At 38.0% G+C, this 27,397-nt stretch overlaps 2 protein-coding genes across 2 annotated transcripts in view; both read left to right on the forward strand.

Annotated features, from left to right (window-relative positions):
- LOC116594003 (cell surface glycoprotein CD200 receptor 1-like) overlaps positions 1 to 27,397 on the forward strand; it is a 134,921-nt gene that overhangs the window by 25,123 nt on the left and 82,401 nt on the right. The window lies entirely within an intron of this gene.
- On the forward strand, positions 1,668 to 9,548 carry CD200R1 (CD200 receptor 1). The gene is given in 7 exon segments (XM_032348849.1): positions 1,668 to 1,814; positions 2,698 to 3,012; positions 3,131 to 3,379; positions 6,718 to 6,835; positions 7,374 to 7,419; positions 8,093 to 8,156; positions 8,159 to 9,548. Coding segments are annotated over 7 exon segments (882 nt in total). The 5' UTR covers positions 1,668 to 1,783; the 3' UTR covers positions 8,218 to 9,548.

Here is a 27,397-nt window from a genome sequence, read left to right on the forward strand (position 1 = left end):
GAATTGCCTTAGAAACATAGTTGATGGACTGGTTAGGAGGCCAGTCTTGAGCCCAGTCGAAGATTGTGATGAACCAAATACTGCAATGTGGGGAACCCCGTCCTCCTCCCCCAAACAGTTCAATTCCATGTGAAGATTCTGGAGTTCTCTCTATCAGGCCCTGTGCCAGGCTTTGTGGGGAGAACAGAGATGAGCAAGGTGAGCTAGACTGCCAGAGCACCCTAAGGGGCTCAGTTTTATGGGGGAACCAAGAAATAAACACAGATGCCATATAAAGTAGGGGAGATAAGCCCTCACATCAAGTGTGCTGGGAATGTAGAGGAGGGAGCGTGATCACCAAGGCTCTGGGAAGGCATCACGGAGGAAGCAGCATGTGAATTGGCTCTTGAAGGAAGAGGAGCATTTTCGTAGACAGAAGTGCTGTGCAGGCATCCCAGACTGCAAGGACCACTGAGGGAAGACCGAGATATGCAGTTGTGCTTGCTATTTCCTACTCAAGTGTGGTGGCAACAGAGGGGTGATAAGATTGCCAAGGTGAGTCAATTTGAAAAAGAAGGCTTTCAAAGCCAGCACAAAGACATGTCAGTGTTGTCTTCAGGCAGTGAGAGATCTCTGAAGGGTGTCAGAGTGGAGGAGATCACCCCTGTGTTACAGAATCCTGGACCTGGCTGCAAGGTAAGGTGAGAGCTGAGGAGAGGAGAGTTTTGAGACAGAGGAGATGGTAGGAGCCTTCTGTAGTAACCCAGGTGTGGTGATGGGGTCTTAAAGTAGGGTATGGCAGTGAGAAGAGAAAGGAAAAGGGATTGTCTGTGTGCAGAAGGCGGCAGGAGACTGGAGGGGAGTCAGAGACACAGGATGCAGCAACGCTGGGACATCGCTGCTGTTCTGGAGCAAATATGAGAATCTACCTGCTACCCCTCTGTGAAGGGGGAGGGGAAGTCACCATAGCTGATCACAGGGCTGTGTGGAGATTATATTTGTTGGACCAGGGCCAACCCATTGAGTGTGGGGGAGGGACTGGGCATTGGCAAATTATCACAACAGATATGAAAAGAGGAAGAAGAGGATTAAGAAAAGGTGAATAACAGCAATCAGGTAAGAAGTCTCATTGAGAGTGAAGTAGGAATGCTGGAGGGTCACAGAGCAGAGCATGGAGAAAGAGCAGAGACTACGCATGGTGCGTGGGATCCTCACTGATGGAGCTCCTTCACAGGAGAAGGTTCCCTTGTTACAATGCACATGTTTGATTGATCAGCACGTAGGTTCCTTTAAAATAATAGAGCCAGATCTTGAGAATAAGTATCAGGCAAAATATGAAAGCCTAAGACTGCTCAGAAGTTGAAGTGCAGAGAACACTCTCAACCTGCTTCTCACCAGTCTCTTCTCTTTCTGGGTTCATCTTCTGCATCCTGCCCTCAGGCACCTGGTGCTCACCCACACCCACCTCTAGCTGATCTCCAAGCCCCTGTGTTCCTACTCACCTCTAAGCTTTGGCCACATTGCAGGGTCCCCGTGCTCGGAGTAGAGACACACTTGCAGTGGGGGAAGGAATATGGATTTAACTGCCTCACAGATCTGCTCTAAAACCCATCCCCACTTGCTTCCTATAGCTGTGGGATCTTGATTTGGCTGTGAAATTCAAGGGCTTGAGTCCATTACAGAAGAGACAAATGAACAAAGGAGGAGAGGAGAGGAGAGACCACACATGCACAGTTTAGCATTAGGAATTTCATCCACATAAGGACTTTGCTCCACCTCAGCTGGCTCTGCTCCTATTAAGGTGATGAGCTCGCTGCCACTCACCCGGGTTGCAGGTATGTTGTACCTGATGCCCCAACCCTCTCTCAGCAAAGCCAGTCATGGATGCATTATGAGTGTTTATGGGAGAGCTGGAGCTTCTAGATTGGAGAATAATTGTAGATTTCAGGGCTAACTGTTTACACTGAAGATGGGCAAAAGCAGTAACCTCCTTCATTTAATCCTCATGATTAGGTAGAACATAAACAGGATCTGTAAACAAAGTTTACAGTTGGACTGTTTGGCAGTATATATGTGACTGAATAGGAAGGAAGGAAGGTTGTTTTGTTGATTTTACTGACTTTGTGAATCTCCAAGTAAAGAATAGCTTAAGAAAGTCCAGTTTGTTCAACCTGAATGTCATCTGATAGTTTTTATTTGTGTTTGTCCAAAGGGGTACCCTTCGGTAAAGGCATTTCATTCTGATACTACTGATTTATTGTCTCTGATCAAAACTTAGGAGGAGAAAAGCACATCACCAATTTTTCCACTTTCTGTGGAAGGAGCATGAGTTATAAGATAAGTCTAATAGCTTCTTAGACTGAAGGATTAGATGTAGATGACTTTGTCCTTTAATTTATATTGTGTTTTCTTGTTTGTTTTCAATAAAACTCCTGAGACTATTTTAAGCTCTTAAAATATTTTTCACACATATAATAAATGTAGCTTATCTAATAATACAAATATAGGAGAAAAATGGGTTCATCTTTGGATTAGGTTTAATGTGTTTACACATTTTGTACATGTTTAATTTTTTTATGTAGCCCTAGTATTTTGGAATAGGATGACCAGCAAAGTCATGCGTTAGTACACTTTATGCAATATGTAGTAGAAAATGTAACACTTAAAGTGTTTTTAATCCAGCTTTTCTTTCATCATTCTCCTTGTGTGTGTGTCCAGCTAACTCTTCTCTGTCCGTACTTGTGGATACAAAGGCTGTGCTCCTTTGTCCTCCTGACAACTCCACAGCTTTGCTGGTAACATGGACAATAAGCCCCAGAGACCAGCCTCCCTGCACTAGAGCCCACAGGAGAGACAACAATGAGACCAGTGAAAGAAACTGTACTGATGCGAGAATATCCTGGGAGTCCAGACCTGATCAGAATCCTTCCCTTCAGATTGACCCCGTGGCCCTCACTCATGATGGATGTTACAGGTGTGAAGTGGCTGCAGCTGATGGGCTTTTTGGTCATACATATTACCTCCAAGTGTTAGGTAAGGAGCATGACATATTGTGCTATGTCACATAACCAGATCTGGGATTGAATCAAATGTCTCTGTATTCCATACCCCATGTGTTAAGCCTGAAGCATTTTCCCCTGCGTCTCTGCAGTGCCCCCCAAGGTGACCCTGTTTCAAGGCAGCAATGGAACTGTCGTGTGCAGGGCAGCTGCAGGGAAGCCATCTGCACAGATCTTCTGGACCCCAGAGGGAGATTGTCACACTGAGGAAGAACCCCTGGGCAATGGTACAGTGACCGTCCAGAGTACATGCCACTGGGAGGACCTCCAGGTGTCTAATGTGTCCTGCTCTGTCTCCCATGTGACTGGCAACCAGAGTCTGTTCTTACACCTGAAAACAGGTTAGTAATTCCAGTGTTTGCTTGTATGTTCATTCTTTCAGGGAAGTTATAGAAGAATAAAAAGGAGAGTGTGGAGAATTTCACTCTAGCATAGTCTCCCCACACTCTTTCTTCTGTCCTTCTCCATCATTAAGAGTTATAACCAGAAGAATGACACAGAAATTTGTTTTCAAGAAGCCAGATTTTAGAATGATGTTTATTATTTAATAAAGTAAAATGAAAAATAATTTAATAGTTTAATATCCACTCTATACAAGCAGTAATTTGGCTTGGGTAGTGTACTTTTAAGGTAATACTTACGGTTTTAGGAGAAGAATAAATTGCATTTAAAAATTTTTTTTTGTGCTTTTAGAAGAAGGATCAAGTCACTCATAAGTTTTCTTTACATACATAACTAAAGTTTGGTGGGATTTCTACTCTAGGTTCTTCCTAGAATTCTTGGCTATATTATAATAACCTCTATGATTGATTTAAACTTTATTCTTTAGTTTCCTTAAAAATATATGTACTTATTGTTAATTATCACTAAGCTCAGTGACAAAATTAGAAAACTCCTATTAATCTTAATTTCCACATGGTCAAATTTATTGGGTAATCCATCAGTTCTTCTTTTTTTTTTTTCTTGCCAACTTCCCTTCTTGAGTTTTACATACTCTTGTTCTAATCTGGCCTCTGTAGTCACTAGACCTGCTGCACAACTATGGTCCTGGGCACTCTCTTTCCCATAGTGCTCTGCTTGATTCCATGTTTGTTTAATCTGAGTTCCTTCTGCCTTCCAGACATTTGCTAGTTTTAATTTCTTTGTTTTATGCATGTAGCATTCTTTTACTCTCTGGTAATCCTTGGCTATCCATTAATTTCAAAGTGAACATTCAAAAATGAACTTATTGGAAGCTATGTCATCTGTGGGTGGTTCTGTCAACTAGTTAGCTTCAGTAGGCTAAAAGGAAGTAAATGAAAAAAGTTTTTAAAATATGGATTCTTTAGTTATCTGAAATTCTTTTCTCTGAGATTGTCCAGTTTTTGCAGAAAATAACTCTCTAGTCTATTGTCTTAGAGAGATAAACCTATTAGTGTTATGAGAGCAGGAAATAAGAGGGGAACGTGTGTGTGTGTGTGAGAGAGAGAGAGAGAGAGAGAGAGAGAGAGAGACTGTTCAGAATTCAGACTTTTCTTTAATATCTCTTTTCAGTCTGGTCTTCTTGTCCACCCTCCACTACATTTGGATCCTTGACTCTGGAATCTCTCTAGTTCACCTTTTCTGGGCAAACTTCCTGTTTCTTGCAGTTTAGGAAGGTGTAGTGACATGGTGACCTGACTTCTCAGGGTGGAATGGACTTGGCCGCCTATTTCTTCTTAATATAGACCTTCAAAAGAGTTTCCAACTTTTAACTCACACTTTACCCCTCACTTATCCAATTTAATATATTTAGACCTTCTTGTTCTAGAGTCTTTTTGGTGTTCTGTGAACACTAAGATTCTTACTTATTCTACCCTAAATTATTTGCCTTCATCTGTTCCTTTTTCACCTAAAAACAAGTTGAATTTTTTCATCCTCTTATCTTCATCCATGTTCATTGTCTATATTTAAGTAGACTAGACTTAGAAAAATTTCCTACTGATGATTTAGCAAAATTTAAGAAGAGGGAAGGGAAAAACCTGTGTCTTTAAACCACCATTTTCCAATACCCATTGTTCAAGTGATTTAAAAAAAAGTTTTTAGCAGTATTTACTGAGGAGAGTAATGCTTTTGTACGCATTCTGACCACCTGGTATTAGAATATCATGTCATGTTTATGGATCCTCAGACTTGAAGGGACTGTCTCACTTACTCTCAGCCAGTGTTGGGGTCTCCTCCCTGTCTCCTTGCAGGGTGGATCTTCAGTGTCTGTGGCCATACTTCCAACAAAAGAATATGCATCAGTTTGCAAGAGAGGGTTTCAAGACAATGATGTTGATGTTAACTGTAAAAAATTTTTTTCTTTTTCAAATAAAAGAAAAATGCAATGTTTAGAAACAAACTGTTGAAGGAGTGTGGAGGAAAAGGATACCACTCTGCTTAGCCTCCATTCACCTCTGTCTGCTCCCCTCAGCCCCATTCATGATGCAGCCCCAGTGAGGTCTTAGAACCCCTGCCTACCAGAGCTGGCGACTCCTTTGTTGACTTTTTTTGTCAAACTGAGCCTTATATTGTTGCCAGAGTTAATAAATATTTGAAAGTTGCTGCCATGCATTCATGTCAGTTTGAAGGACCTGGAAGAAAGGTGACTTCAGGATTAGATTGTTTTTCCAATTACCTCCTTTACAACTCCTTATTTACTTCTGAATATTGGAGATGAGAAACACCCTGCTATTTCTGTAACTGAGAAATCTAATCTTCAGACCCCCGCCTCCACCAATGAAGTCACCATTTATGAATCCTGAAAGCCACAAAATATTGATTGCGGATTAATGTCTTGATAAACACTCACGAATCAGAAATACATCAATTTATTATAATGATTTGAGCTATTAATGAGTCATAACTGTTTAAAATCACAGAAGTGAATTTCATGAACCATGAAACATTCTTGAACTGTGTGTGTGTGTGTGTGTGTGTGTGTGTGTGTATGTGTCTGACTTTAGTTTTTAGAGCAGTTTTAGGTCCACAGCAGAGAGTTCCCATATTTCCATTGCCCCAACAGACGCACGGTCTCCCGCTTTCTCTACATCAACCATGTCACACTTGTACATTTGTGAGAATTGATGAACCTACATTAAGACAACATTATCACTCAAAGTTTATAGTTTACATTATGGTTCACTCTAGGTGTACATTCTATGAGTTTTAGCAAATGTAGAACTGGTATCTCTCCACCATTGTAGTTTCATACAGAGCAGTTTCACCGTCCCGAAGGTCCTCTGTTCTCCACTTAACTCATCCCTCCCTCCACCCTAACCTCTAGCAACCCCTGATCTTTATACTATCTCCATAGTTTTGTCCTTTCCAAAATGTCATATGCTTGTATTCATGCAGAATGTAGCAGTGTCATATTGGTTTCTTTTACTGAGTGCTATGTGTTTAAATTTCCTCCATGTCTTTTTTTAAAATTTAATTTTATTTTTTCAGTGTTCCAAGATTCATTGTTTATGCACCACACCCAGTGCTCATGTAGTACGTGCCCTCCTTAATACCCACCACTGGGTTTTCCCAATCCCCCACTCTCCTCCCTTCCAAACCCTCAGTTTGTTCCTTCATGTCTTTTCATGGCTTGATAGCTCATTTCTTTATAGTGCTAAATAATATTTCATTGGATGCACCACAGATAAACCGTATGCTTTTGTGTCTATGTTTACAGGTGACCAGTTATCACTAAACTCTACTTTTTATATAACCTCCTTTTTTTGGTTTGCCTTCGTTTTGGTTGCCTTGATCGTTGTGGGATCCATTGGGCTTTGGAAAACCCATTGCTGCAGGTATTGAGTAATGCTTTTTCTTCAGCTTTATTGGGCTAGAAGGGGTAAGGTATACGGAATTGATGGGGTAAAATTAATATGTTAACATTAACTTTCCCATAATCAAGAAGCGTGTCCTAAAGGTGTTCTATTTGGATTCCTCTAAATGACAAGAGGGATTTTACTTGGTTACTTAGGTATGCAAACATAGTGAATTAAACTGTTTAGGGCAATATCTTCGTAGAGACAGATTTTAATTCTCTATTTGGGTAAAGAATTATAATAATTCATTTTATGTAACAAAAAGGATGTGTCACATTTATCCTATATATCAGGATTCTTTTGCATAAGTTCACTCCTCTTCCCATATGAGAATTATCTCATTTAGGTGTATTAGCTACCACTAGCATTCTTATTTCTGTTAATTCCTTTCTATATTATTATAACTTCTATAAAAAAAATGAACCACACTTGTCAATTGTATACTGTTTTGTTTTCCCATTTTTAATTAAATAATGATGTTTTCTGAATTCACTCCAGCTCATTTTTATTTTTGCAGAAAATGCAAATTAAAAAAAACAGCAGCTACTTCAGTTGTTGAGGAGGTAAGATAATATTAAAAAGTATTTTTGCAAATTTTAAGCTTCAATGTCAAAATATAGCCAGGCAATTTGTAAGTTGCCTCAATATTAGTATTTTTAATTAAAAAGCAAAAATTCTAATTTTATAATGCTAATACTCGGGTGTGCTTATTTTGTCAATTATCTATCTTATACAATTCATACACATTCTGAACAACATTTTCATTTCAAGAACTGTATCCTATATAGCTCATAATATTTGCCAAATTTTGATCGTAATGTTTGGAGAAACTGAATTAGTCTTTCCTCCCTCATAAAACTCTCTAATTCTTGACTTCTCTTTCTCCATACTATCATCATTTCCTTCTTAATTGGTCTTAAATATCTCCTGCTCCATAATCTCATAACCAGTAGCTTACCAAGTCTGTGACCCTCTCCTTTGAAATACCTTTCATGTTACCTCATTCTTTTTCATTCCTACCATCACACAACATTACCATCTCACACTTAAATAATCAATAAATTTTTGACTAAATAATAGAAAACAGTCCTTCTTTTATATCCATATAAGCCCAGAGACACAAATATAAGCACTCCTGTAGATGACTGAATCTGGGGGCACCTGTGAGGAAAACATAGGTGTACTTGATGATTTCTGGCTTTTTTGAATTGCTTTTGACTTTGAGTTCTTTCTTAGGAAGAAATGCAACCTTATGCCAGCTACACAGAGAAGAACAATCCACTCTATGATACTGTGAGCAAGTGAAGTGGTCTCAGGTGTTACAAAGTAAAATTGATAGACTGTATCTCCATACTTCATAAGTTATTGGAGCAGCAGAACAAATGAGTAAATATAAGGCAGAGCTACTATTTTGATTTTCTTAGAGCTCTATTATGGAAAACCCATTTTGGAATTAGCTTTTCAAGGATTATGAGAAGATAGAGATTTTTAAAGAATTTGGATACATATCCTTTTGTAATTGAAATTTTAGAATATTAGCTGCTATTAGCTAGTTCTCTGAAGAACTGATATTATTACAAAGAAAGCAAATGCTCATGATAAAATACTCAAATTGTTTAGTGTAATAGATAATGAAAACTGAGTTTCCTCTAGAAAGAACTCTGTAGAAGAAACAATCAACATATTTTATGTATTCTTCCTGAAAATTTTATGTACATACATCTGTACACCCAAGGTATGGGTGTATATTCATAGATCTATTTACATATATATACACATATCCTTGCTAAGACACAAATGGGAACATATCATGATGTTCTTCTGCACTTATAGAAAGCTAATAATATGATAGGTCTTGGAGATCTTTTATATCAAAGAAGCAGAGCTACCTCATTCTTTTTAATGGTTATAAAATTCCATTGTATGGTTATGTCATAATTTAATTAATCAAAGTCCTAGTGATAGACATTTAGATTCCTTTAAGTTTTATTTGTTTGTTTCAGTATTATAAGCAATACCACATAGAACGTTTCTTGTAGAAAGATCTCTTTGTATTTGTTTAAGTATATTTATAGAATAAATATAATGGAATTTCAGGTCAAAAGGGTTTGTGCATTTTTTTTTATTGCATTGATATGTTAAATTGTATCAATTTACATTCCCTTCAAACGTGTTTGAATGTGCCTTTCCATATACTGTTATTTTAGTATCTACAAATTCCCACTTCTTGTTTTTAATCAGTTAACTAATGTAATATATGATTATAATAAAAATTACACTGTTTGACAAAATTGAATTTATGTTTTTCTGTCATGAAAGAAAGCAGGAATAAGAGAGAGGGAACACATGTGAGGAATTACTTTCTGAACTCATATCTCAATAGAAATTGATAGCTAATGCCTAATAGTTTCTAAAGATGTGATAAATTGAAATTGTGTATTTTCCTGATGTACATTTTATTGTGAGGTGTTTAGCAAATAATCAATGTTCATTGAGCATATAAGCAGCTAAATATGCATTATGAAGAACTTGAATATCCATAGAATTTGGTGTCTGTGCTAAGAGAATGGCCAAGGGATGACATGACTCTTGCCTTCAATTTTTCTGTGGAATACAGTATTAATAATGTGGAGGTGGGTATTAAGGAGGGCATGTATTACATGGAGCACTGGGTGTGGGGCATAAACAATGAATCTTGGAACACTGAAAAAATAAAAGAAAAGAAAAGAAAAAAGAAAAAAAAGAATGTACATATTGTTTTTAAGTTTATGAAAAATATATTTTATTTATAAAAATTTATGAAAAAAAGCCTGGCTCTCCATAGCAGGAAAAATATTAAAAATTTTCATTATGGTAGAAATTAAAACAAAATCCATTCATTCTTTCATTTTGCATGAATGAAACATGAAGAAATGAATGAAATGAAACAATGAAGAAACATGAAACTTTCTTTTTTAAATATTTTATTTATTCATTTGACAGACAGAGATCACAAGTAGGCAGAGAGGCAGGCAGAGAGAGAGAGAGGAGGAAGCAGGCTCCCTGCTGAGCAGAAAGCCTGATGTGGGACTTGATCCCAGGACCCTGAGATCATGACCCGAGCCAAAGGCAGAGGCTTAACCCACTGAGCCACTCAGGTGCCCCAGAAACATGAAACTTTTAAGACAGTTCTTTTGTCACTGTTTTCCTCCCTCCAGACATTTTGGTTACACTAGGCTTTATCATTAAAAAGATTCTTAGTTTCTTTTGGAGGTAAACTAATCTCATCACATTGAGCACATAATTTTGACCAAACCATTTTGACACCATTTAGGTATGCCCCCAAACCAGTCCATTAAGTTTCCCCATATAAATATTACCAAGCAATACACAGTAGACATCAAACCCTGTCCTTGACCTTTTCTTAATTCTTCATCCATTCCTGGGTGGGATGAGGTTCACAAACAACTGGGTTCCAAGATACCTGCTTAAATATTACTGAAAAACAAAAAAGCAAGATTGTGTTTACACCTTAACTTGATAACATATGTCAAAACAGCCCTGTAGGGGCACCTGGGTGGCTCAGTGGGTTAAAGCCTCTGCCTTCGACTTCGGTTGTGATCCCAGGGTTCTGGGATGGAGCCCCGTCGCGGGCTCCCTGCTCGGCGGGGAGCCTGCTTCTATGTCTCTCTCCGCCTCCCTCTCTGCCTACTAGTGATCTCTGTCTGTCAAATAAATAAATAAAATCTTAAAAAACAAACAAAATAGAATGTATTTGCCCTGTAAATAAAGACTTCAAGATAGTTTACAAATGCTAAATTATAAGGTACAGGAAACAAATGTATTAGAATCTTCCACTACAGGGGTGCTAAATGTGGTTGAACCTGAGAATTATGTGGGGAAATAAAAAAAATAATTACCCAGATCCACTTTTTAGACCTGCTGAATCAGGAGAAATCTAGAAACTATAACAGCTATATGTTAGGTCCTCCAGAAAGCAGAGGCTGAGATGGAGTTAGGAGCAGTAAAGTTTATTTGGGAGAGAGGGGTTCTATGTGTGAAAGATTAAAGGGGCAGGAAGTAGGATAGGGAAGGAAGAGGCTTCAGACCATTGCACTGATCTGAATGAGACCTGTGAAAGGAAAGGGGAAGAAGCAGGATACAAGAGCCTCAGATCCAGACATAGAACTGCCAGAGTCTTAGCCAAACCAATGAAAAACCCAGAATCTTTCATGAACAGCAGTGCAAAACATTTAGTCATTGGCTGGGAAGTGTATGACCTCAGCCTCAAAAGCTAAAATGGATCCTGAAGGCCTTAGCAACTGGAGGGCATCAGCTGATTGCACTCCTTGCATGTGAATGGTAAGTTCTCTCTTGATGGGAGATCTGAACCCCTTACTTCCATGGCTGCCCAGTCCATCCTTTCAGTAGTTAGTATTTGCCAGATATGTCGTAGTCTGTCTCTCTTCAATTCTCTGTGACATTTTATATTATGTATACCTTTTACAGCCAAAGCTATTTTTTTTTAAGATTTTATTTATTTATTTGACAGAGATCACACATAGGCAGAGAGGCAGGCAGAGAGAGAGGGGGAGAAGCAGACTCCCCGCTGAGTAGAGAGCCCGATGCAGGTCTTGAACCCAGGACCCTGAGATCATGACCTGAGCCGAAGGCAGAGGCTTTAAACCACTGAGCCACCCAGGCGCCCGCTACAGCTTTTTAATAGAAAATATATACCCCATTTTTATGAACTCTGAGAATTTTAACTTTTAATAGGAGAGTTTAAACCATTCATATTTGTTGTGGTTACTTACATATTTGGTCACTGTTTTACAATCTTAATTTTTATATATTGTTTACTATGTTTACTTTCCATGCCCTGTTTCACTTTTTTCTTTGCCCTGCTTTGCTAGATTGGCTAACATTTTGGCTATACTTTCTTTTTCTGAGTACTAGTTTAAAAGATATTCCTTGTAATATAAATGTATTAGTGCTTATGCTTTATTTCAGAACACCTAAAAAGAGCTTTATTGTGGTATAATTGATATAACAATTTGTTAAATTTTGCACGTATTTCAAGCATATAATTTATTACATCTTGACCTTGTTTTATACTTGTGAATCATCAGCATAATCAAGATAATGAACTTATCCATCATCCCCGTTTTCTTATTCTTCTTTATAATCCTACCCCAAAACTCTTGCCCTCCTTCCATCCCCAGGCAACCACTGATCTGCTTTCTATAACTATATCTCAGTTTGCATATTCTAGATTTTTATATAGATGTAATTATACAATATGTGCTCCCTTTTTTTTTTTTCTTTTTTTGGTGGTGGGGATTCCTGGTTTCTTTCACTGAGCATAATTACTTGAGATAAGTTCACACATTAATAGCTCATTCTTTTTATTGCTAAATAATATTTCTTTGTATGAATATACCATTTTGTTTATCTGTTTATCTGTTGATGGACATTTGGTTTGTTTCCAATTTTATGCCATCATAAATAAAGCTGTAAACATTCTTGTGCAAATATTTTTGTGGACCTTCCGTTTTCCTGGGTAAAAACCTGTGAAGGCTATTGCTGTATCACACAGTATGTAGTTGTCTAACTTTTAAAGAAATTGCAAAAGTGTTTTTTCTAAGTGGTCACACTATTTTACATTCCTCCCACCAATGTCTGAGATTTCCTGTTCTCCTGCATTTTTATCAATATATGGTATGGTTGGTCTTTTTAATTTTAGACATTACGGTATATGTGTATTTTCTCTTATGGTTTTAAAAATTATTATTGAAGTATAGTTGGCATACAGTGTTATGTATTAATTATCTTTCATTGTGGTTTTAATATAATCTCCATAAAGACTGATGACTGTCCTATTATTAACTTACTTAACACTCATATATTTTCTTTGGTAAGTGCTGAAATGTTTTTCTCCTTTAGAAAAACTGGGTAGTCAATATAATTCATAGGCTCTGATAACAAATATCTTTTAATCAGAAAAAAAACCTGGGGTACAGTTTCTCTTTATTGAAAATTCTTTGTATATTCTGAATACAAGTTCTTTCTTTCTTTTTACAGTGTTCAGTGTCTTTTGAAGAGATGTTTTTGGTTTTGGTTGTTTTGTTTTTAAAAGAGGACTCTTTTTTATTTTGATGAATAATTTATTGACATTTTTCTTTTATGGATTATAGTTTTGGTATTGCAACTAAGAAAATTTTTTGGTATCACAAAATCTTAGAGTGTTTTATTCTAGAAGTTTCATAGTTTAGGTTACACATTTAGGTCTAGAATCCATTTTGATGGAATTTTGTATGACATATGACATTTATGTGACATACAGACTGAAGTTTTTTTTTTTTTTTTTTTGCATTTTGATACTCATGTGCATATCCCAGCACCAGTAAATTACCTTCTATTTTTGTCAAAACTAATTTGTGCCCATCTGTATGGGCCTACTTATGGGCACTTTGTTCTGTTTTATTGAACTATTTGTCTATGTTACACCAATATCATACTGTCTTGTAGCTTTATAAATCTTGAAGTCAGGTAGTTTTAGCTCTCTGGCTTTGTTCTTTTTCAAAGTTTTTTTTGGCTATCCTGGGTACCTTCCATTTCCATCTGAATTTTAGACTTAGTTTATCAATTTCTGCAAAGAAGACTTTTAGGATTGTGACTTGATTATGTTGAAGTTTATGTCAATTTGAGGAGAACTGATATCTTAACAATAATAATTCTTCCAGTCCATGAGCATAGTAGATTACCTATTTATTCAGGCCTTTCCCCATTTCTCTTTGCAGTGTTTTGTAATTTTTTTGTGTATAGTTTTTATAAATCTTGGTCAGGCTTAACCCTAAATACTATATTTCATATTCTTTGATGCTATTATAAATGATATTATTTTTAAATGTCAATTTCTAATTTTTCCTTGATATTATATAAAAACTCACTTGAATTGATGGAGCACCTGGGTGGCTCTACCTTCAACTCTGCGTTCGACTCAGGTCATGATCTCAGGGTCCTGGGATTAAGCCCTGTATTGGCTCCCTGCTCAGCGAGGAGTCTGTTTCTCCCTCTCTCTTTGCCCATCCTTCCCTCATTTTCTCTCTCTCTTTACCTTTCAAATAAATAAATAAAATCTCAAAAAAATTTCAGTTGAGTTGTGTATGTTGACCTTATATATTCTGTAAATTTGATAAATGTACTTGATGGTTCTAATAATTTTTGTAATTTCTGTCAGATTTACTACATAGACGATCATGATGCATGTGAATGCAGACAATTTCATTTCTTCCTTTCCAATATGGAAGGCTTTTATTTGTTTTACTTAATAAATAACTGCTTCTCTACTCACAACACTTCTAATACTTGTGGATTTTCAACACCAAGCAATTCTCCAATTCTCTCTGGATACAAACTGGATGACCAATTTCATTCAATTTTGACGTGAATTATCCATAATTAACTTAGACCCCATAGATTAAGGGATGAGTACCAAAGGACAGCCCTTACTTCAGAGGCCAATTTTAAGTGGTGGGTCTCTACATTACTTACACTTTTCATTCAAGCTGGCTACAAATTGGGAGTTCCAATAAGACCTCTTTCCCCAGGTTTGATAATTTGCTATAATGTCTCACAGTACTCAAGAAAACACCCTTATTATTTCTGGCTTATTATACTGAACAGCCAGATGAAGATGTATATACACCAGGTGTGAATAGTTCCCAAGAATAGGAACTCTGTCCCCATGGAGTTTGGAGTGTGCCACCTTTCTGGCACATGGATGTATACACCAAAGCAGAAGTCTTCTGAACCCCTTTGTTTAGGACTTTTATACAGGTTACATTGTGTAGGCATGATGACTAAATCATTGGTCCTGGAGGTCATGGGGTAGGCTTGAAGTTTCCAACTCTGTAATCATGTGGTTTGTTCCTCTGGCAAGAAGTCCCCTTTCCTGAAGGTATTCAGAGGCTGATCAAAGTCACTCACTAGCATAAACTCAGGCATGATTGAAAGGGGTTTCTTATGAATAATAAAGGACATTCCTCTCATCTCTATTACTCAGGAAATTACAAGAGTTTTAAGACCTCTGTGGGAACAATAAAGTATGTATTTATTTGAACCCAAGATCAAGTTTACTTATTACACTGGCTAAATCCTTTAGTACAATGTTGATGAGAAGTAGTGAAAGTGGACATTCTTGTCTTATTCCTGGTCTTGGGGCAGGGCATGTAGACGTTCACTATGAAATACAATATTAGTTGCAGCGTTCTGTTTGTTTTCTTTGTTTTATTTTCAGATGCCCTCTATTGGGTAGAAGAGTGTTTCTTATAGTCCTCATTTCTCAAAGTTTTAAACAGGAACAGATCTTTGATGTTGCAAGGTTTTTTTGTGCCAACTGAGATGATCAAAATTTTTTTCCTTTTAGTTTTTAATATGGTAATATTGATTTTTGCAAAATATTAAATCAGCTGGCATTCTTGGATTTAATTCCACTTGGATATATGTATCATCCTTATTTTATATATTGTTGTATTATATTTGTTAAAATTTTCCTTTGAATTTTTGCATCTATGGTCACTTCTTATCTGTAGTTTCCCAGTAATATTTTCCCTTGTTTTATCTGGTATCAACTTAACGCTGGTGTTATAGAAGGAGTTGGCACAAGGTTATGGACTGATGTTTGTGTCCCTTCAAAATTCAATCCAGTCCCCAATGTGATGTGTCAGGAGGCCACAGTTTTGGGTGATAATTTAGACAAGATTATGAGGGATCTATGATGGGATTAGTGTCCTTATAAAAAGAGAAAGAGAGGCAAGATCTCTCTCTCTACCACTAAGGATACAGTGAAAAAACAGCTGTCTACAAGCCATAAAAAAGATCTAATCAGGAACCAAATTGGTCAGCACCTTGATCTTGGACCTCCCAGCCTCTCCAACTGAAAGAAAAAAATATCTGTTACTTAAAGCCATCCAGTCTATGGTATTTTGTTATAATAGCCTGAGCTGACCGAGATAGGAAGTAATCCCTCCTTTTAGTTACTTTAGAAGAATTTTTGTATAACTGGGAATATCTTTTAAAATGGCTTAAGAGAGTCATGTGGACTTGGAATCTTCTTTTGTGAAGGTTTTAATTTTCATTTAGCTCAAAATACATCATATTTTTTTTTTTAGATTGCTTTTTGACCTGTGGATTATTTAAAAACGTGCTATTCAATTTCCAAATATTTGAGGATTTTCCAGATATCTTTCTATAATTTATTTCTTATTTCATTCCTTTGTGATCGGAGAACATATTTTGTATAGATGGGTTGAGATCTTTCAAATTTATTGAGACATGGTGTGTGATTGTGATAGAGGACTAACTTGGTAAATGTTCTATGTATATTTGAAAATAGTGTGTATTCTTCTCTTCTTTGGAGTGTTCAACAAATGTCAATGGGTTGATAGTGTTGTTCAGATCTTCTATGTACTTGTTGATGTCTGCGTACTTCTGTTATTGAGGAGATCTAGTGAAATATCTGATTATGATTGTAAATTTGTTTCATTTTCCTTGTAGTTCTATCTGATTTTGCTTTACATATTTTGAAGCTCTGGTATAAAGGTAAAAAATTTTAGGAATGCTACATCTGCTTTATGAATTCACTCCTTTATCATTATGAAATAAAGTTCTTATCTCTGGTAATATATTTTTTTAAGATTTTATTCATTTCTTTGACAGACAGAGATCACAAGTAGGCAGAAAGGCAGGCACAGAGAGAGTGGGGGGTGGGGTGGGGAAGCAGGCTCCCTGCCGAGCAGAGAGCCCGATGTGGGGATGTGGGGCTTGATCCTAGGACCCTGGGATCATGACCTGAGCCAAAGGCAGAGGCTTTAACCCGCTGAGTCACCCAGGAGCCCCTGGTAATATTTTTTTCTCTCAAATTTACCATTTTTTATATTCATACAGTCTCTTTAGATTTCTTTCAATTAATGTTAATACCATGTATCTTTTCCCATTATGTTCCTGTTAAATTATTTATCTTTATATTTAAAGTATGTTTCTTATAGGCAACATATAATTGTTTTGTCTTTTCTATCCATTTTGAACATATTTTTTTTTTTAAAGATTTTATTTATTTATTTGAACAGAGATCACAAGTAGGCAGAGAGGCGGGGGGCGGGGTGGAGAGGAGGAAGTAAGCTCCCTGCTGAGCAGAGAGCCCGATATGGGGCTCTATCCCAGGACCCTGGGATTATGACCTGAGCTAAAGCCAGAGGCTTTAACTCACTGAGCCACCCAGGTGCCCCGAACATCTTTGTTTTTAATTTCAGATTGAGACCATTGACATTTGCTTATTGATATGCTTAGGTTGAAATCTATCAATATACTATTTGTTTTCTACTTTCCTTCATATTTTATTTCTTGTATATTTCCCTTCCCCCCTTTTACCACTTTGAGAATTTACTAATTTTTATGATACTATGTTATATCCTCATTAGCTACAACACTTTCTGTTGTTGTTATTTGTGTGGTTATTATAGGATCTATAGTATATCTCTTTAACTGATTGTATTCTACCTTCAAGTGATATTATGATGTTTCACATATAATATAATTGTCTCGAAATAGTAAACTTCCATTTCTTCCTCTCAGCATTTGTGTTTTGTGTCATGCTATAACTTTACCTATGATATTAATATTATGTTAAATAGTACACATACCTAACTATGTACTAAACTAATTTTGTGGATTAAACAGTTTTAAATTATTTCTTTATTTTAATTCTGTATTTTATTTTTAAATATTGAAAAGATGTAAATATTTTATGTTATCTTTTTTTAATTTTAAATTTTTTTTTAGTGTCAGTGTTCCAGAATCATTGTTTATGCACCACACCCAGTGCTCCATGCAATAGTGCTCTCCATAATACCCACCACCAGGCTCATCCAACCCCCTCCCCCACTCCCCTCTAAAACTCTCAGTTGGTGTCTGCACCAACTTGCATTGCCACCAACAGTGTAAGAGGGTTCCCCCTTCTCTACATCCTCTCCAACACATGTTGTTTCCTGTTTTGTTAATTTTGGTCATTCTAACTGGTGTAAGGTGGTATCTCAATGTGGTTTTGGTTTGAATCTCCCTGATGACTAGTGATATTGAACATTTTTTCAAGTGTCTGTTAGCCATTTGTATGTCTTCTTTGGAGAAGTGTCTGTTCATGTCTTCTGCCCACTTTTTGACATGATTATCTGTTTTGTGTGTGTTGAGTTTGAGGAGTTCTTTATAGATCTTGGATATCAGTGCTTTGTCTGTAGTGTCATTGGTGAATACCTTCTCCCATTCTGTGGGTTGCCTTTTTTTTTTGTTGTTGTTGTTGTTGACTGTTTCCTTTGCTGTGCAGAAGCTTTTGATCTCTATGAAGTCCCAAAAGTTCATTTTCGCTTTTGTTTCCTTTGCCTTTGGAGACGTATCTTGAAAGAAGTTGCTGTGGTCAATGTCCAAGAGGCTACTCCCTATGTTCTCCTCTAGGATTCTGATGGATTCCTGTCTCAGTTGAGGTCTTTTATCCATTTTGAGTTTATGTTTGTGTATGGTGTGAGAGAATGGTCAAATTTCATTCTTCTACACATAGCTGTCCAATTTTCCCAGCACTATTTATTGAAGAGACTCTCTTTTTTCCACTGGGTATTTTTTCCTGCTTTGTCAAAGATTATTTGACCATAGAATTGAGGGTCCATATCTGGGCTCTCTACTCTGTTCCACTGGTCTATGTGTCTGTTTTTATGCCAGTACCATGATGTCTTGGTGAGCACAGCTTTGTAGTAAAGCTTGAAATCAGGCAACATAATGCCCCCAGTTTTGTTTTTCTTTTTCAAAATTTCCTTAGCAATTCAGGGGCTCTTCTGATTCCATACAAATTTTAGGACTGTTTGCTCCAGCTCTTTGAAAAATGCTCCTGGTATTTTGATCGAGATGGCATTGAAAGTATAGATTGCTCTAGGCAGCAGACATTTTAACAATGTTTATTTTTCCGATCCATGAGCATGGAATGGTCTTTCATCTTTTTGTGTCTTCTTCAGTTTCTTTCATGAGAGTTCTGTAGTTCCTCAAGTGCAGATCCTTTATCTCTTTGGTTAGGTTTATTCCCAGATATCTTATGGTTCTTTTTGCTGTAGTTAATAGAATAAATTCTCTAATTTCCCTTTCTGCATTTTCATTGTTAGTGTATAAGGAAGCAGCTGATTTCTGTACATTGACTTTGTATCCTGCCACATTACTGAATTGCTGTATGAGTTCTAGTAGTTTGGGGGTGGAGTCTTTGGGGTATTCCATATTATGTCATCTGCAAAGAGAGAGAGTTTGACTTCTTCACTGCCAATTTGAATACCTTTTATTTCTTTTTGTTGTCTGATTGCTGTTGCTAGGACTTCTAATACTATGTTGAACAAGAGTGGTGAGAATGGGCATCCTTGTCATGTTCCTGATCTCAATGGGAAGGCTGTCAGTTTTGTCCCATTGGAGATGATATTGGCTGTGGGTTGTTCATAGATAGATTTTATGAAGTTGGCTGCATGTTTTCCCTTTATCCCTATACTTTGAAGCTTTTTAATCAAGAAAGGATGCTGGATTTTGTCAGATGCTTTTTCTGCATCAATTGAGAGGACCATGTGATTCTTCTCTCTTCTCTTATTGATTTGTTCTATGACATTGTTTGATTTGAAAATGTTGAACCATACTTGCAACCCAGGGATGAATCCCACCCGGTCATGGTGGATAATCTTTTTAATGTGCTGTTGGATCCTATTAGCTAAGGATCTTGTTGAGAATCTTAGCATCCATATTCATCAGGGATATTGGTCTGAAATTCTCCTTTTCGGTTGGGTCTTTGCCTGGTGTGGGTATCAGGGTAATGTTGGCTTCATAAAAAGAGTCTGGAAATTTTTCCTTCTTCTTCATTTTTTTTGAAACAGCTTCATGGAATAGGTGTTTTTTCTTCTTTGAAAGTTTGGTAAAATTCCCCAGGGAATCCATCAGGTCCTGGGCTCTTGTTTTTTGGGAGGTTTTTGATCACTGCTTCAATCTCATTACTAGATATTGGTCTGTTTAGGTTGTCAATTTCTTCCTGGTTCAATTTTGGTAGTTTATAGTTTTCCAGGAATGCATCCACTTCATCTAGGTTGCTAATTTATTGGCATATAACTGTTGATAACAATTTCTTATGATTGTTTCTACTTCTTTGGTGTTAGTTGTGATCTCTCCATTTTCATTCATAATTATATTAATTTGAGTCTTCTCTCTTTTCTTTTGGATTAGTTTGGCCAATGGTTTTTGATCTTATTGATTCTTTCAAAAAATCAGCCTCTTTTTCATTGATGCATTCTGCTGCATCTCTAGTTTCTATCTCATTGATCTGTGCTCTAATCTTGATTATTTCCCATCTTGTGTGTGGAGTTGGCTTAATTTGTTGTTGATTCTCCAGTTCTTTGAGCTGTAGAGACAGCTGGTGTATTCTGGATTTTTCAATTTTTTTGAGGGAGGCTTGTAAGGCTATGTATTTCCCCCTTAGGACTGCCTTTGCTGTATCTCACAGGTTTTGGACTGAAGAGTCTTCATTCTCATTGGTTTCCATGAATTGTTTAAGTTCTTCTTTGATTTCCTCGTTGATCCAAGCATTCTTTTTTTTTTAATTTATTTATTTATTTTCAACATAACAGTATTCATTATTTTTCACCACACCCAGTGCTCCATGCAATCCGTGCCCTCTATAATACCCACCACCTGGTACTCCAACCTCCCGCCCCTCTGCCACTTCAAGCCACTCAGATTGTTTTTCAGAGTCCATAGTCTCTCATGATTCACCTCCCCTTCCAATATCCCCCAACTCCCTTCTCTTCTCTAACTCCCCATGTTCTCCAAACATTCTTTAGCAAAGTGGTTTTAGCTTCCAGGTGTTTTAATTCCTTCCAAACTTTTCCTTGTGGTTGAGCTCCAGTTTCAAAGCATTGTGATCTGAGAATATGCAGGGAATAATCTCAATCTTTTGATATGGGTTGAACCCTGATTTGTGACCTAGTATGTGATCTATTCTGGAGAAAGTTTCATGTGCACTGGAGAAGAATGAGTATTCTGTTGTTTTAGGGTGGTATGTTCTGTATATATCTATGAGGTCCATCTGGTCCAATGTGTCCTTCAATGCTCTTGTTTCTTTATTGATTTTCTGCTTGGATGATCTGTCTGTTATTGGGAGTGGCATGTTAAGATCTCCTACTATTAATGTATTCATATCAATCTTACTCTTTATCTTGATTAACAGTTTTCTTATGTAATTGGCTGCTCCCATATTGGGGGCATAAATATTTACAATTGTTAGATCTTCTTGGTGGATAGTCCCTTTAAGAATTATGTAGTGTCCTTCTGTATCTCTGACCACAGTCTTTAGTTTAAAATCTAATTTATCTGATGGAGAATCACTACCTCAGCCTTCTTTTGAGGTCCATTAGCATGAAAGATGCTTCTCCAGCCCTTCACTTTCAGTTTGGATGTATCTTTAGGTTCAAAATGGGTCTCTTGTAGACAACATATGGGTGGGTCCTGTCATTTTATCCAATCAGCAACCCTGTGTCGTTTTATGGGCGCATTTAGGCCATTCACGTTGAGAGTGATTATTGAGAGATACGTTTTTATTGACATCGTGTTACCTGTGAAGTCTTTGTTTCTATAGATTGTCTCCATATATTTCTGTTCAATGATATTCTTAGTTTTTTCCCTCTTTTATAGAATCCCCCTTAATATTTCTTGCAGTGCCAGTGTCACATACTCTTTTAAACCTTGCTGGTCTTGGAAGCTCTGTATCTCTCTATCCATTTTGAATTGCAGTCTTGCTGGATAAAGTATTTTTGGCTGCATATTCTTCTCATTTAGTGCCATGAATACATCTTGCCAGCCCTTTCTGGCTTTCCAGGTTTCTGTGGACAGGTCTGATGTTATTCTGATGGACCTTCCTCTGTACATAAAGAATCTCTTCCCCTTAGCTGCTTTCAAGAGCTCCTGTCTAAAATTATGATTCATCATTTTCACAATCAGGTGTCTTGAGGTCTTTCTAGATTCTATGACCTTGGAGGGAGACCTTTCTGCCTCCAGTACATGAATGCTGGTTCCTTCACGAGATTGGGAAAATTTTCGTGGAGAATTTGTTTAACTACATCTTCTAGTCTTCTTTCTTTCTCTTCCCCATCGGGGATTCCAATAATTCTGATGTTGGAATGTTTCATTGCATCATTTATTTCCCTAATTCTGTTTTCATGGCTTCTAAGCTGTTTGTTCCAGGCTTCCTCCTGATCCTTTTTCTCTATCTGTTTGTCCTCCAGATCACTAATTCTATCTTTTCTTTCCCCAGTTACCCGAGCTTTTAGAGAATTTAGATTATATTGGATGTCACTGATAGCATTGTTAACATCTTCTCTGGTGACTTTCATTTCTGCCCTAATCAATTCCATTTTGTCATCAAAACTTTCTCCAACCTAGCTATTGCCTGGACAATTGTTATCCTGAATTCCCTTTCCAACATACTATTTATGTCCATATCCAAAAGCTCTGATGGAGAAGGGCCAGTCTCTGAATTTTTCTTCTGTTGGGTATTCCTCCTCCTAGTCATTTTGGTGAGAGATGGCTGAATGGATGTGTAGCTGAATGTATCAACTGTAGTGCAGGCAAGGTGCACCCTGGAACGCTTCTGAGCAATTGGAAGTCACCACCAAAAAGAAAGAAAAAAAGAAAAAAGAGACAGAGAAAGAGAGAGACAGGAAAGAAAAAGAGAAGACCCAGCCAGAATGGGCCCCAAAGGTAAGATTTATGAAGTATACAAGCAAAAACAGACAAACAAAAAGACTGACAATAGTAGTTAACAAGAGAAAAAATAAATAAATAAAGAGAACTCTGTCAAAATGAACACCAAGTATAAGATTTATATACTACCAGAACAAAAAAAAAATACACAGAAACACTGACAGAAGAAAAAGATGGGAGGGTGGTTATAAATTCTCAGTGTGGGCAAGAAAGTTTATTTTGATTCTTCCTGGGTGTATATTGATATCTTTGTTAAAGGACTCAACTTTCCTGAGATAAAGGGGGATTAAAACTGGTTTACATATAGGGATAGCATTGATTATGGAAAGGGGATTACCTTGAAGCTTATCTCTATATGAATATTAAAGAAATAAAATAAAATAAGGTAAATTAAAAAACAGAAAAGCAAAAGAAAAACACAGGTATATGTATCAAAAAAGTTCAGGTTAAAAGGTTATTATGGAATTTAATGTACTGAACATCTCATTGTGATGGTAAATAGGTTAAAGAGTTATATAAAAAATAAAAATGAAAAGAACCAGAATAGTGGGAATGAGTTAAAAATAAAAGTACCTATGAAGTAGTGTAGTTGTTCTTTTGTTTGTTTGTTTGTTTTGGCTGGCTTTCTGGGGGAGGGGCCTGCTGCGTGGTTTTTTCGGGAGTCTTGCTGTAGTTGAGTCCTCCTGCCTCCATCAAGGGGCTGGGCTCTGAGGAAACGTTTTTCAAGTCTTTGTTCTCTGGAGGTTTTTGTTTGTTTGTTAGTTTTCTCTCTCCTTGGTGGCTTTTGGCTGTTCTTTGGAGGTTTAGAGGAAAGCAAACTGCACCCAGACCTCCCTCTCAGAGAGAAGCTTCAGTCTGTTCCTCTCTGGGTGCTCCAGAGCACATAAATTCCCCCTCTGCTGCTGGCAGAGCAAGTCCCCAGTCATGGTCTCTGGGGTTACAGGAACTCTTGCTTGTACCCCAAACCATGAGAAATACTAGCTGCAGCTGTCTGAGCAGGTCCAGACCACCAGAGAGGTCCCGTGCAGAGAGCACACTGAGATTTTCACAGTGGCCTGGGCTGGGAGTGCTCAACTCTCCAGGTCCTAGAGAGTGCCGGCTAGCACCCAGCCGGACCTCTCAGGGGAGTGTGTGGGGTGTGACTGAGACTCTGGTCATGCAGTGGGCGTGCAGAGTGCAAAAGGCTGTGGTTCTGCCTGCTGGCGTCCACCCCAGACCTCACAGCAACTGCCACCCAGATGCTTTCAGGCATGCTGGTGGCTCAGGGACCAAGACTGGGCTTTGCTGCACTCTCTGAGGGTTCCCTGCCAGCGGTGGCCATCCTGGGTCCATGGGCTTAAGTCCCTGTCCCTAACTGCCCAATTCCACCAATTTCCCCTTAAGATCTTTTGCTCATTTTGAGTGCTTTCAACCAGACTCCAAGTTAATGCTGGTCCCCAATCACTGGGCACTCTCTTATTGGGGTATTACTTTCTCCAGTGGGTCACTTTCCAATGGGGTCTGGTGGTTTCCTCTCCTTTTTATCTTATGATATCAGTCTGATGTTCCCACTCTGATTTACCTGTCCACTGGCATCTTTTGCCCCCATAGAGATCCAGAAGTGTATAATTCTAATCTCGGACTGATTTCATGGGTGATCAGAATTCTTTCGTAGGTAATCAGCTCACTTTAGGGAACAGGTTGAAACAGTGTGTCCTATTTCTCTGCCATTTTGTCTCCTCCCCCCTTTATCAGTGGTTTTGAGCAATTTGATTACTGTGTGCTTTGGTGTAGTTTTCTTCATATTTTTTGTGCCTGGAATTTTTACATTTTTGGAGCTGTAGTTTTGTACCATTTATTAAACTAGGAAATTTTTTTTTGCTATTCTTTCCTCGAAAGTTTTTTCTTTTTTTTTTGGTCTTTTCTCTCTTTTGTCCTTTGGCGACTCCAAATTTGTATATGTAGTCAATCCTCTTGAAATTGGCCACAGTTCACTGATATTCCATTCTTTTTTTCTGTCTATCTTAGTGTAATTTCTATTTTCAAAGTCAATAATTTATTTCTTTTGCAATGTGTAGTCTCCTGTTAATTATATTCAGTGTACTTTTCACTTCATATATTGTAGCATTCATCATTAGAAATATAATTTGGGGAGGAGTCAAGATGGCGGAGAAGTAGCAGGCTGAGACTGCTTCAGCTAGCCGGAGATCAGCTAGATAGCTTATCTAAAGATTGCAAACACCTGAAAATCCATCGGCAGATCGAAGAGAAGAAGAACAGCAATTCTGGAAACAGAAAAACAACCACTTTCTGAAAGGTAGGACCGGCGGAGAAGTGAATCCAAAGCGACGGGAAGATAGACCCCGGGGGGAGGGGCCGGCTCCCGGCAAGCGGTGGAGCAACGGTGCACAAAATCAGGACTTTTAAAAGTCTGTTCCGCTGTGGGACATCGCTCCAGAGGCTAAACCGGGGCGAAGCCCACGCGGGGTCAGCGTGGCCTCAGGTCCCGCAGGGTCACAGAAGGAGTAGGGGTGTCTGAGTGTCGCAGACCTTGCGGGTATTGGAACGGGAAAGCCGGCTACAGAGACAGAGCCGACAGTAAGCTCACAGCTCGGTGTTACCTTGAACTGGTCGCAGGCTCGGAGAGCTCGGAGCGCGGCCGGAGGTCAGGCAGACGGGAGTAACTGGGCGCTGGTCTCTGAGGGCGCACTGAGGAGTGGGGCCCTGGGCTCTCGGCTCCTCCGGACTGGAGACCAGGAGGCCGCCATTAGTATTCCCGTCCTCTGGAACTCTACGGAAAGCGCTCAGGGAACAAAAGCTCCTGAAAGCAAACCCGAGCGGATTACTCAACCCGGCCCCAGGTAAGGGCGGTGTAATTCCGCCTGGGGCAAAGACACTTGAGAATCACTACAACAGGCCCCTCCCCCAGAAGATCAACAAGAAATCCAGCCGAGACCAAGTTCACCTACCAAGGAGTGCGGTTTCAATACCAAGGAGAGCAGCAGAATTCCAGAGGAGGAGAAAGCCAAGCACGGAACTCATGGCTTTTTCCCTGTGATTTTTTTTTTTTAGTCTTGCAGTTAATTTGATTTTTTTCTTTTTCAGTTTTTTTTTTTTTCTTTCTCGCCTTCGGGTAAAATTTTTTTTTTTTAACTGTTACCTTTTTCTTTTTTAACGATTTTTTACTAGTTTATCTAATATATATATATTTTCTTTTTTACATTTTTCTTAGGTGTTTTCCTTTTTTTTTTTAAAATTCTTTTCTTTTCTTTTTTCTTTTTTTTTTTTCTTTTTTCTTTTTTTTTCTTTCTTCCTTTATGAACCTCTTTTTATCCCCTTTCTCCCCCCTCACGATTTTGGATCTCTTCTAATTTGGTTAAAGCATTTTTTCCTGGGGTTGTTGCCACCCTTTTAGTATTTTACTTGCCCCTTCATATACTCTTATCTGGACAAAATGACAAGACGGAAAAATTCAACACAAAAAAAAGAACAAGAGGCAGTACCGAAGGCTAGGGACCTAATCAATACAGACATTGGTAATATGTCAGATCTAGAGTTCAGAATGACAATTCTCAAGGTTCTAGCCGGGCTCGAAAAAGGCATGGAAGATATTAGAGAAATCCTCTCGAGAGATATAAAAGCCCTTTCTGGAGAAATAAAAGAACTAAAATCTAACCAAGTTGAAATAAAAAAAGCTATTAATGAAGTGCAATCAAAAATGGAGGCTCTCACTGCTAGGATAAATGAGGCAGAAGAAAGAATTAGTGATATAGAAGACCAAATGACAGAGAATAAAGAAGCTGAGCAAAAGAGGGACAAACAGCTACTGGACCACGAGGGGAGAATTCGAGAGATAAGTGACACCATAAGACGAAACAACATTAGAATAATTGGGATTCCAGAAGAAGAAGAAAGAGAGAGGGGAGCAGAAGGTATACTGGAGAGAATTATTGGGGAGAATTTCCCCAATATGGCAAAGGGAACGAGCATCAAAATTCAGGAGGTTCAGAGAACGCCCCTCAAAATCAATAAGAATAGGCCCACACCCCGTCACCTAATAGTAAAATTTACAAGTCTCAGTGACAAAGAGAAAATCCTGAAAGCAGCCCGGGAAAAGAAGTCTGTAACATACAATGGTAAAAATATTAGATTGGCAGCTGACTTATCCACAGAGACCTGGCAGGCCAGAAAGAGCTGGCATGATATTTTCAGAGCACTAAACGAGAAAAACATGCAGCCAAGAATACTATATCCAGCTAGGCTATCATTGAAAATAGAAGGAGAGATTAAAAGCTTCCAGGACAAACAAAAACTGAAAGAATTTGCAAACACCAAACCAGCTCTACAGGAAATCTTGAAAGGGGTCCTCTAAGCAAAGAGAGAGCCTACAAGTGGTAGATCAGAAAGGAACAGAGACCATATACAGTAACAGTCAACTTACAGGCAATACAATGGCACTAAATTCATATCTCTCAATAGTTACCCTGAATGTTAATGGGCTAAATGCCCCTGTCAAAAGACACAGGGTATCAGAATGGATAAAAAAACAAAACCCATCTATATGTTGCCTCCAAGAAACTCATTTTAAGCCCGAAGACACCTCCAGATTTAAAGTGAGGGGGTGGAAAACAATTTACCATGCTAATGGACATCAGAAGAAAGCAGGAGTGGCAATCCTTATATCAGATCAATTAGATTTTAAGCCAAAGACTATAATAAGAGATGAAGAAGGACACTATATGATACTCAAAGGGTCTG

The sequence above is a fragment of the Mustela erminea genome, chromosome 1 (genome assembly GCF_009829155.1).
Source record: "Mustela erminea isolate mMusErm1 chromosome 1, mMusErm1.Pri, whole genome shotgun sequence".
NCBI classification, from domain to species: domain Eukaryota; kingdom Metazoa; phylum Chordata; class Mammalia; order Carnivora; family Mustelidae; genus Mustela; species Mustela erminea.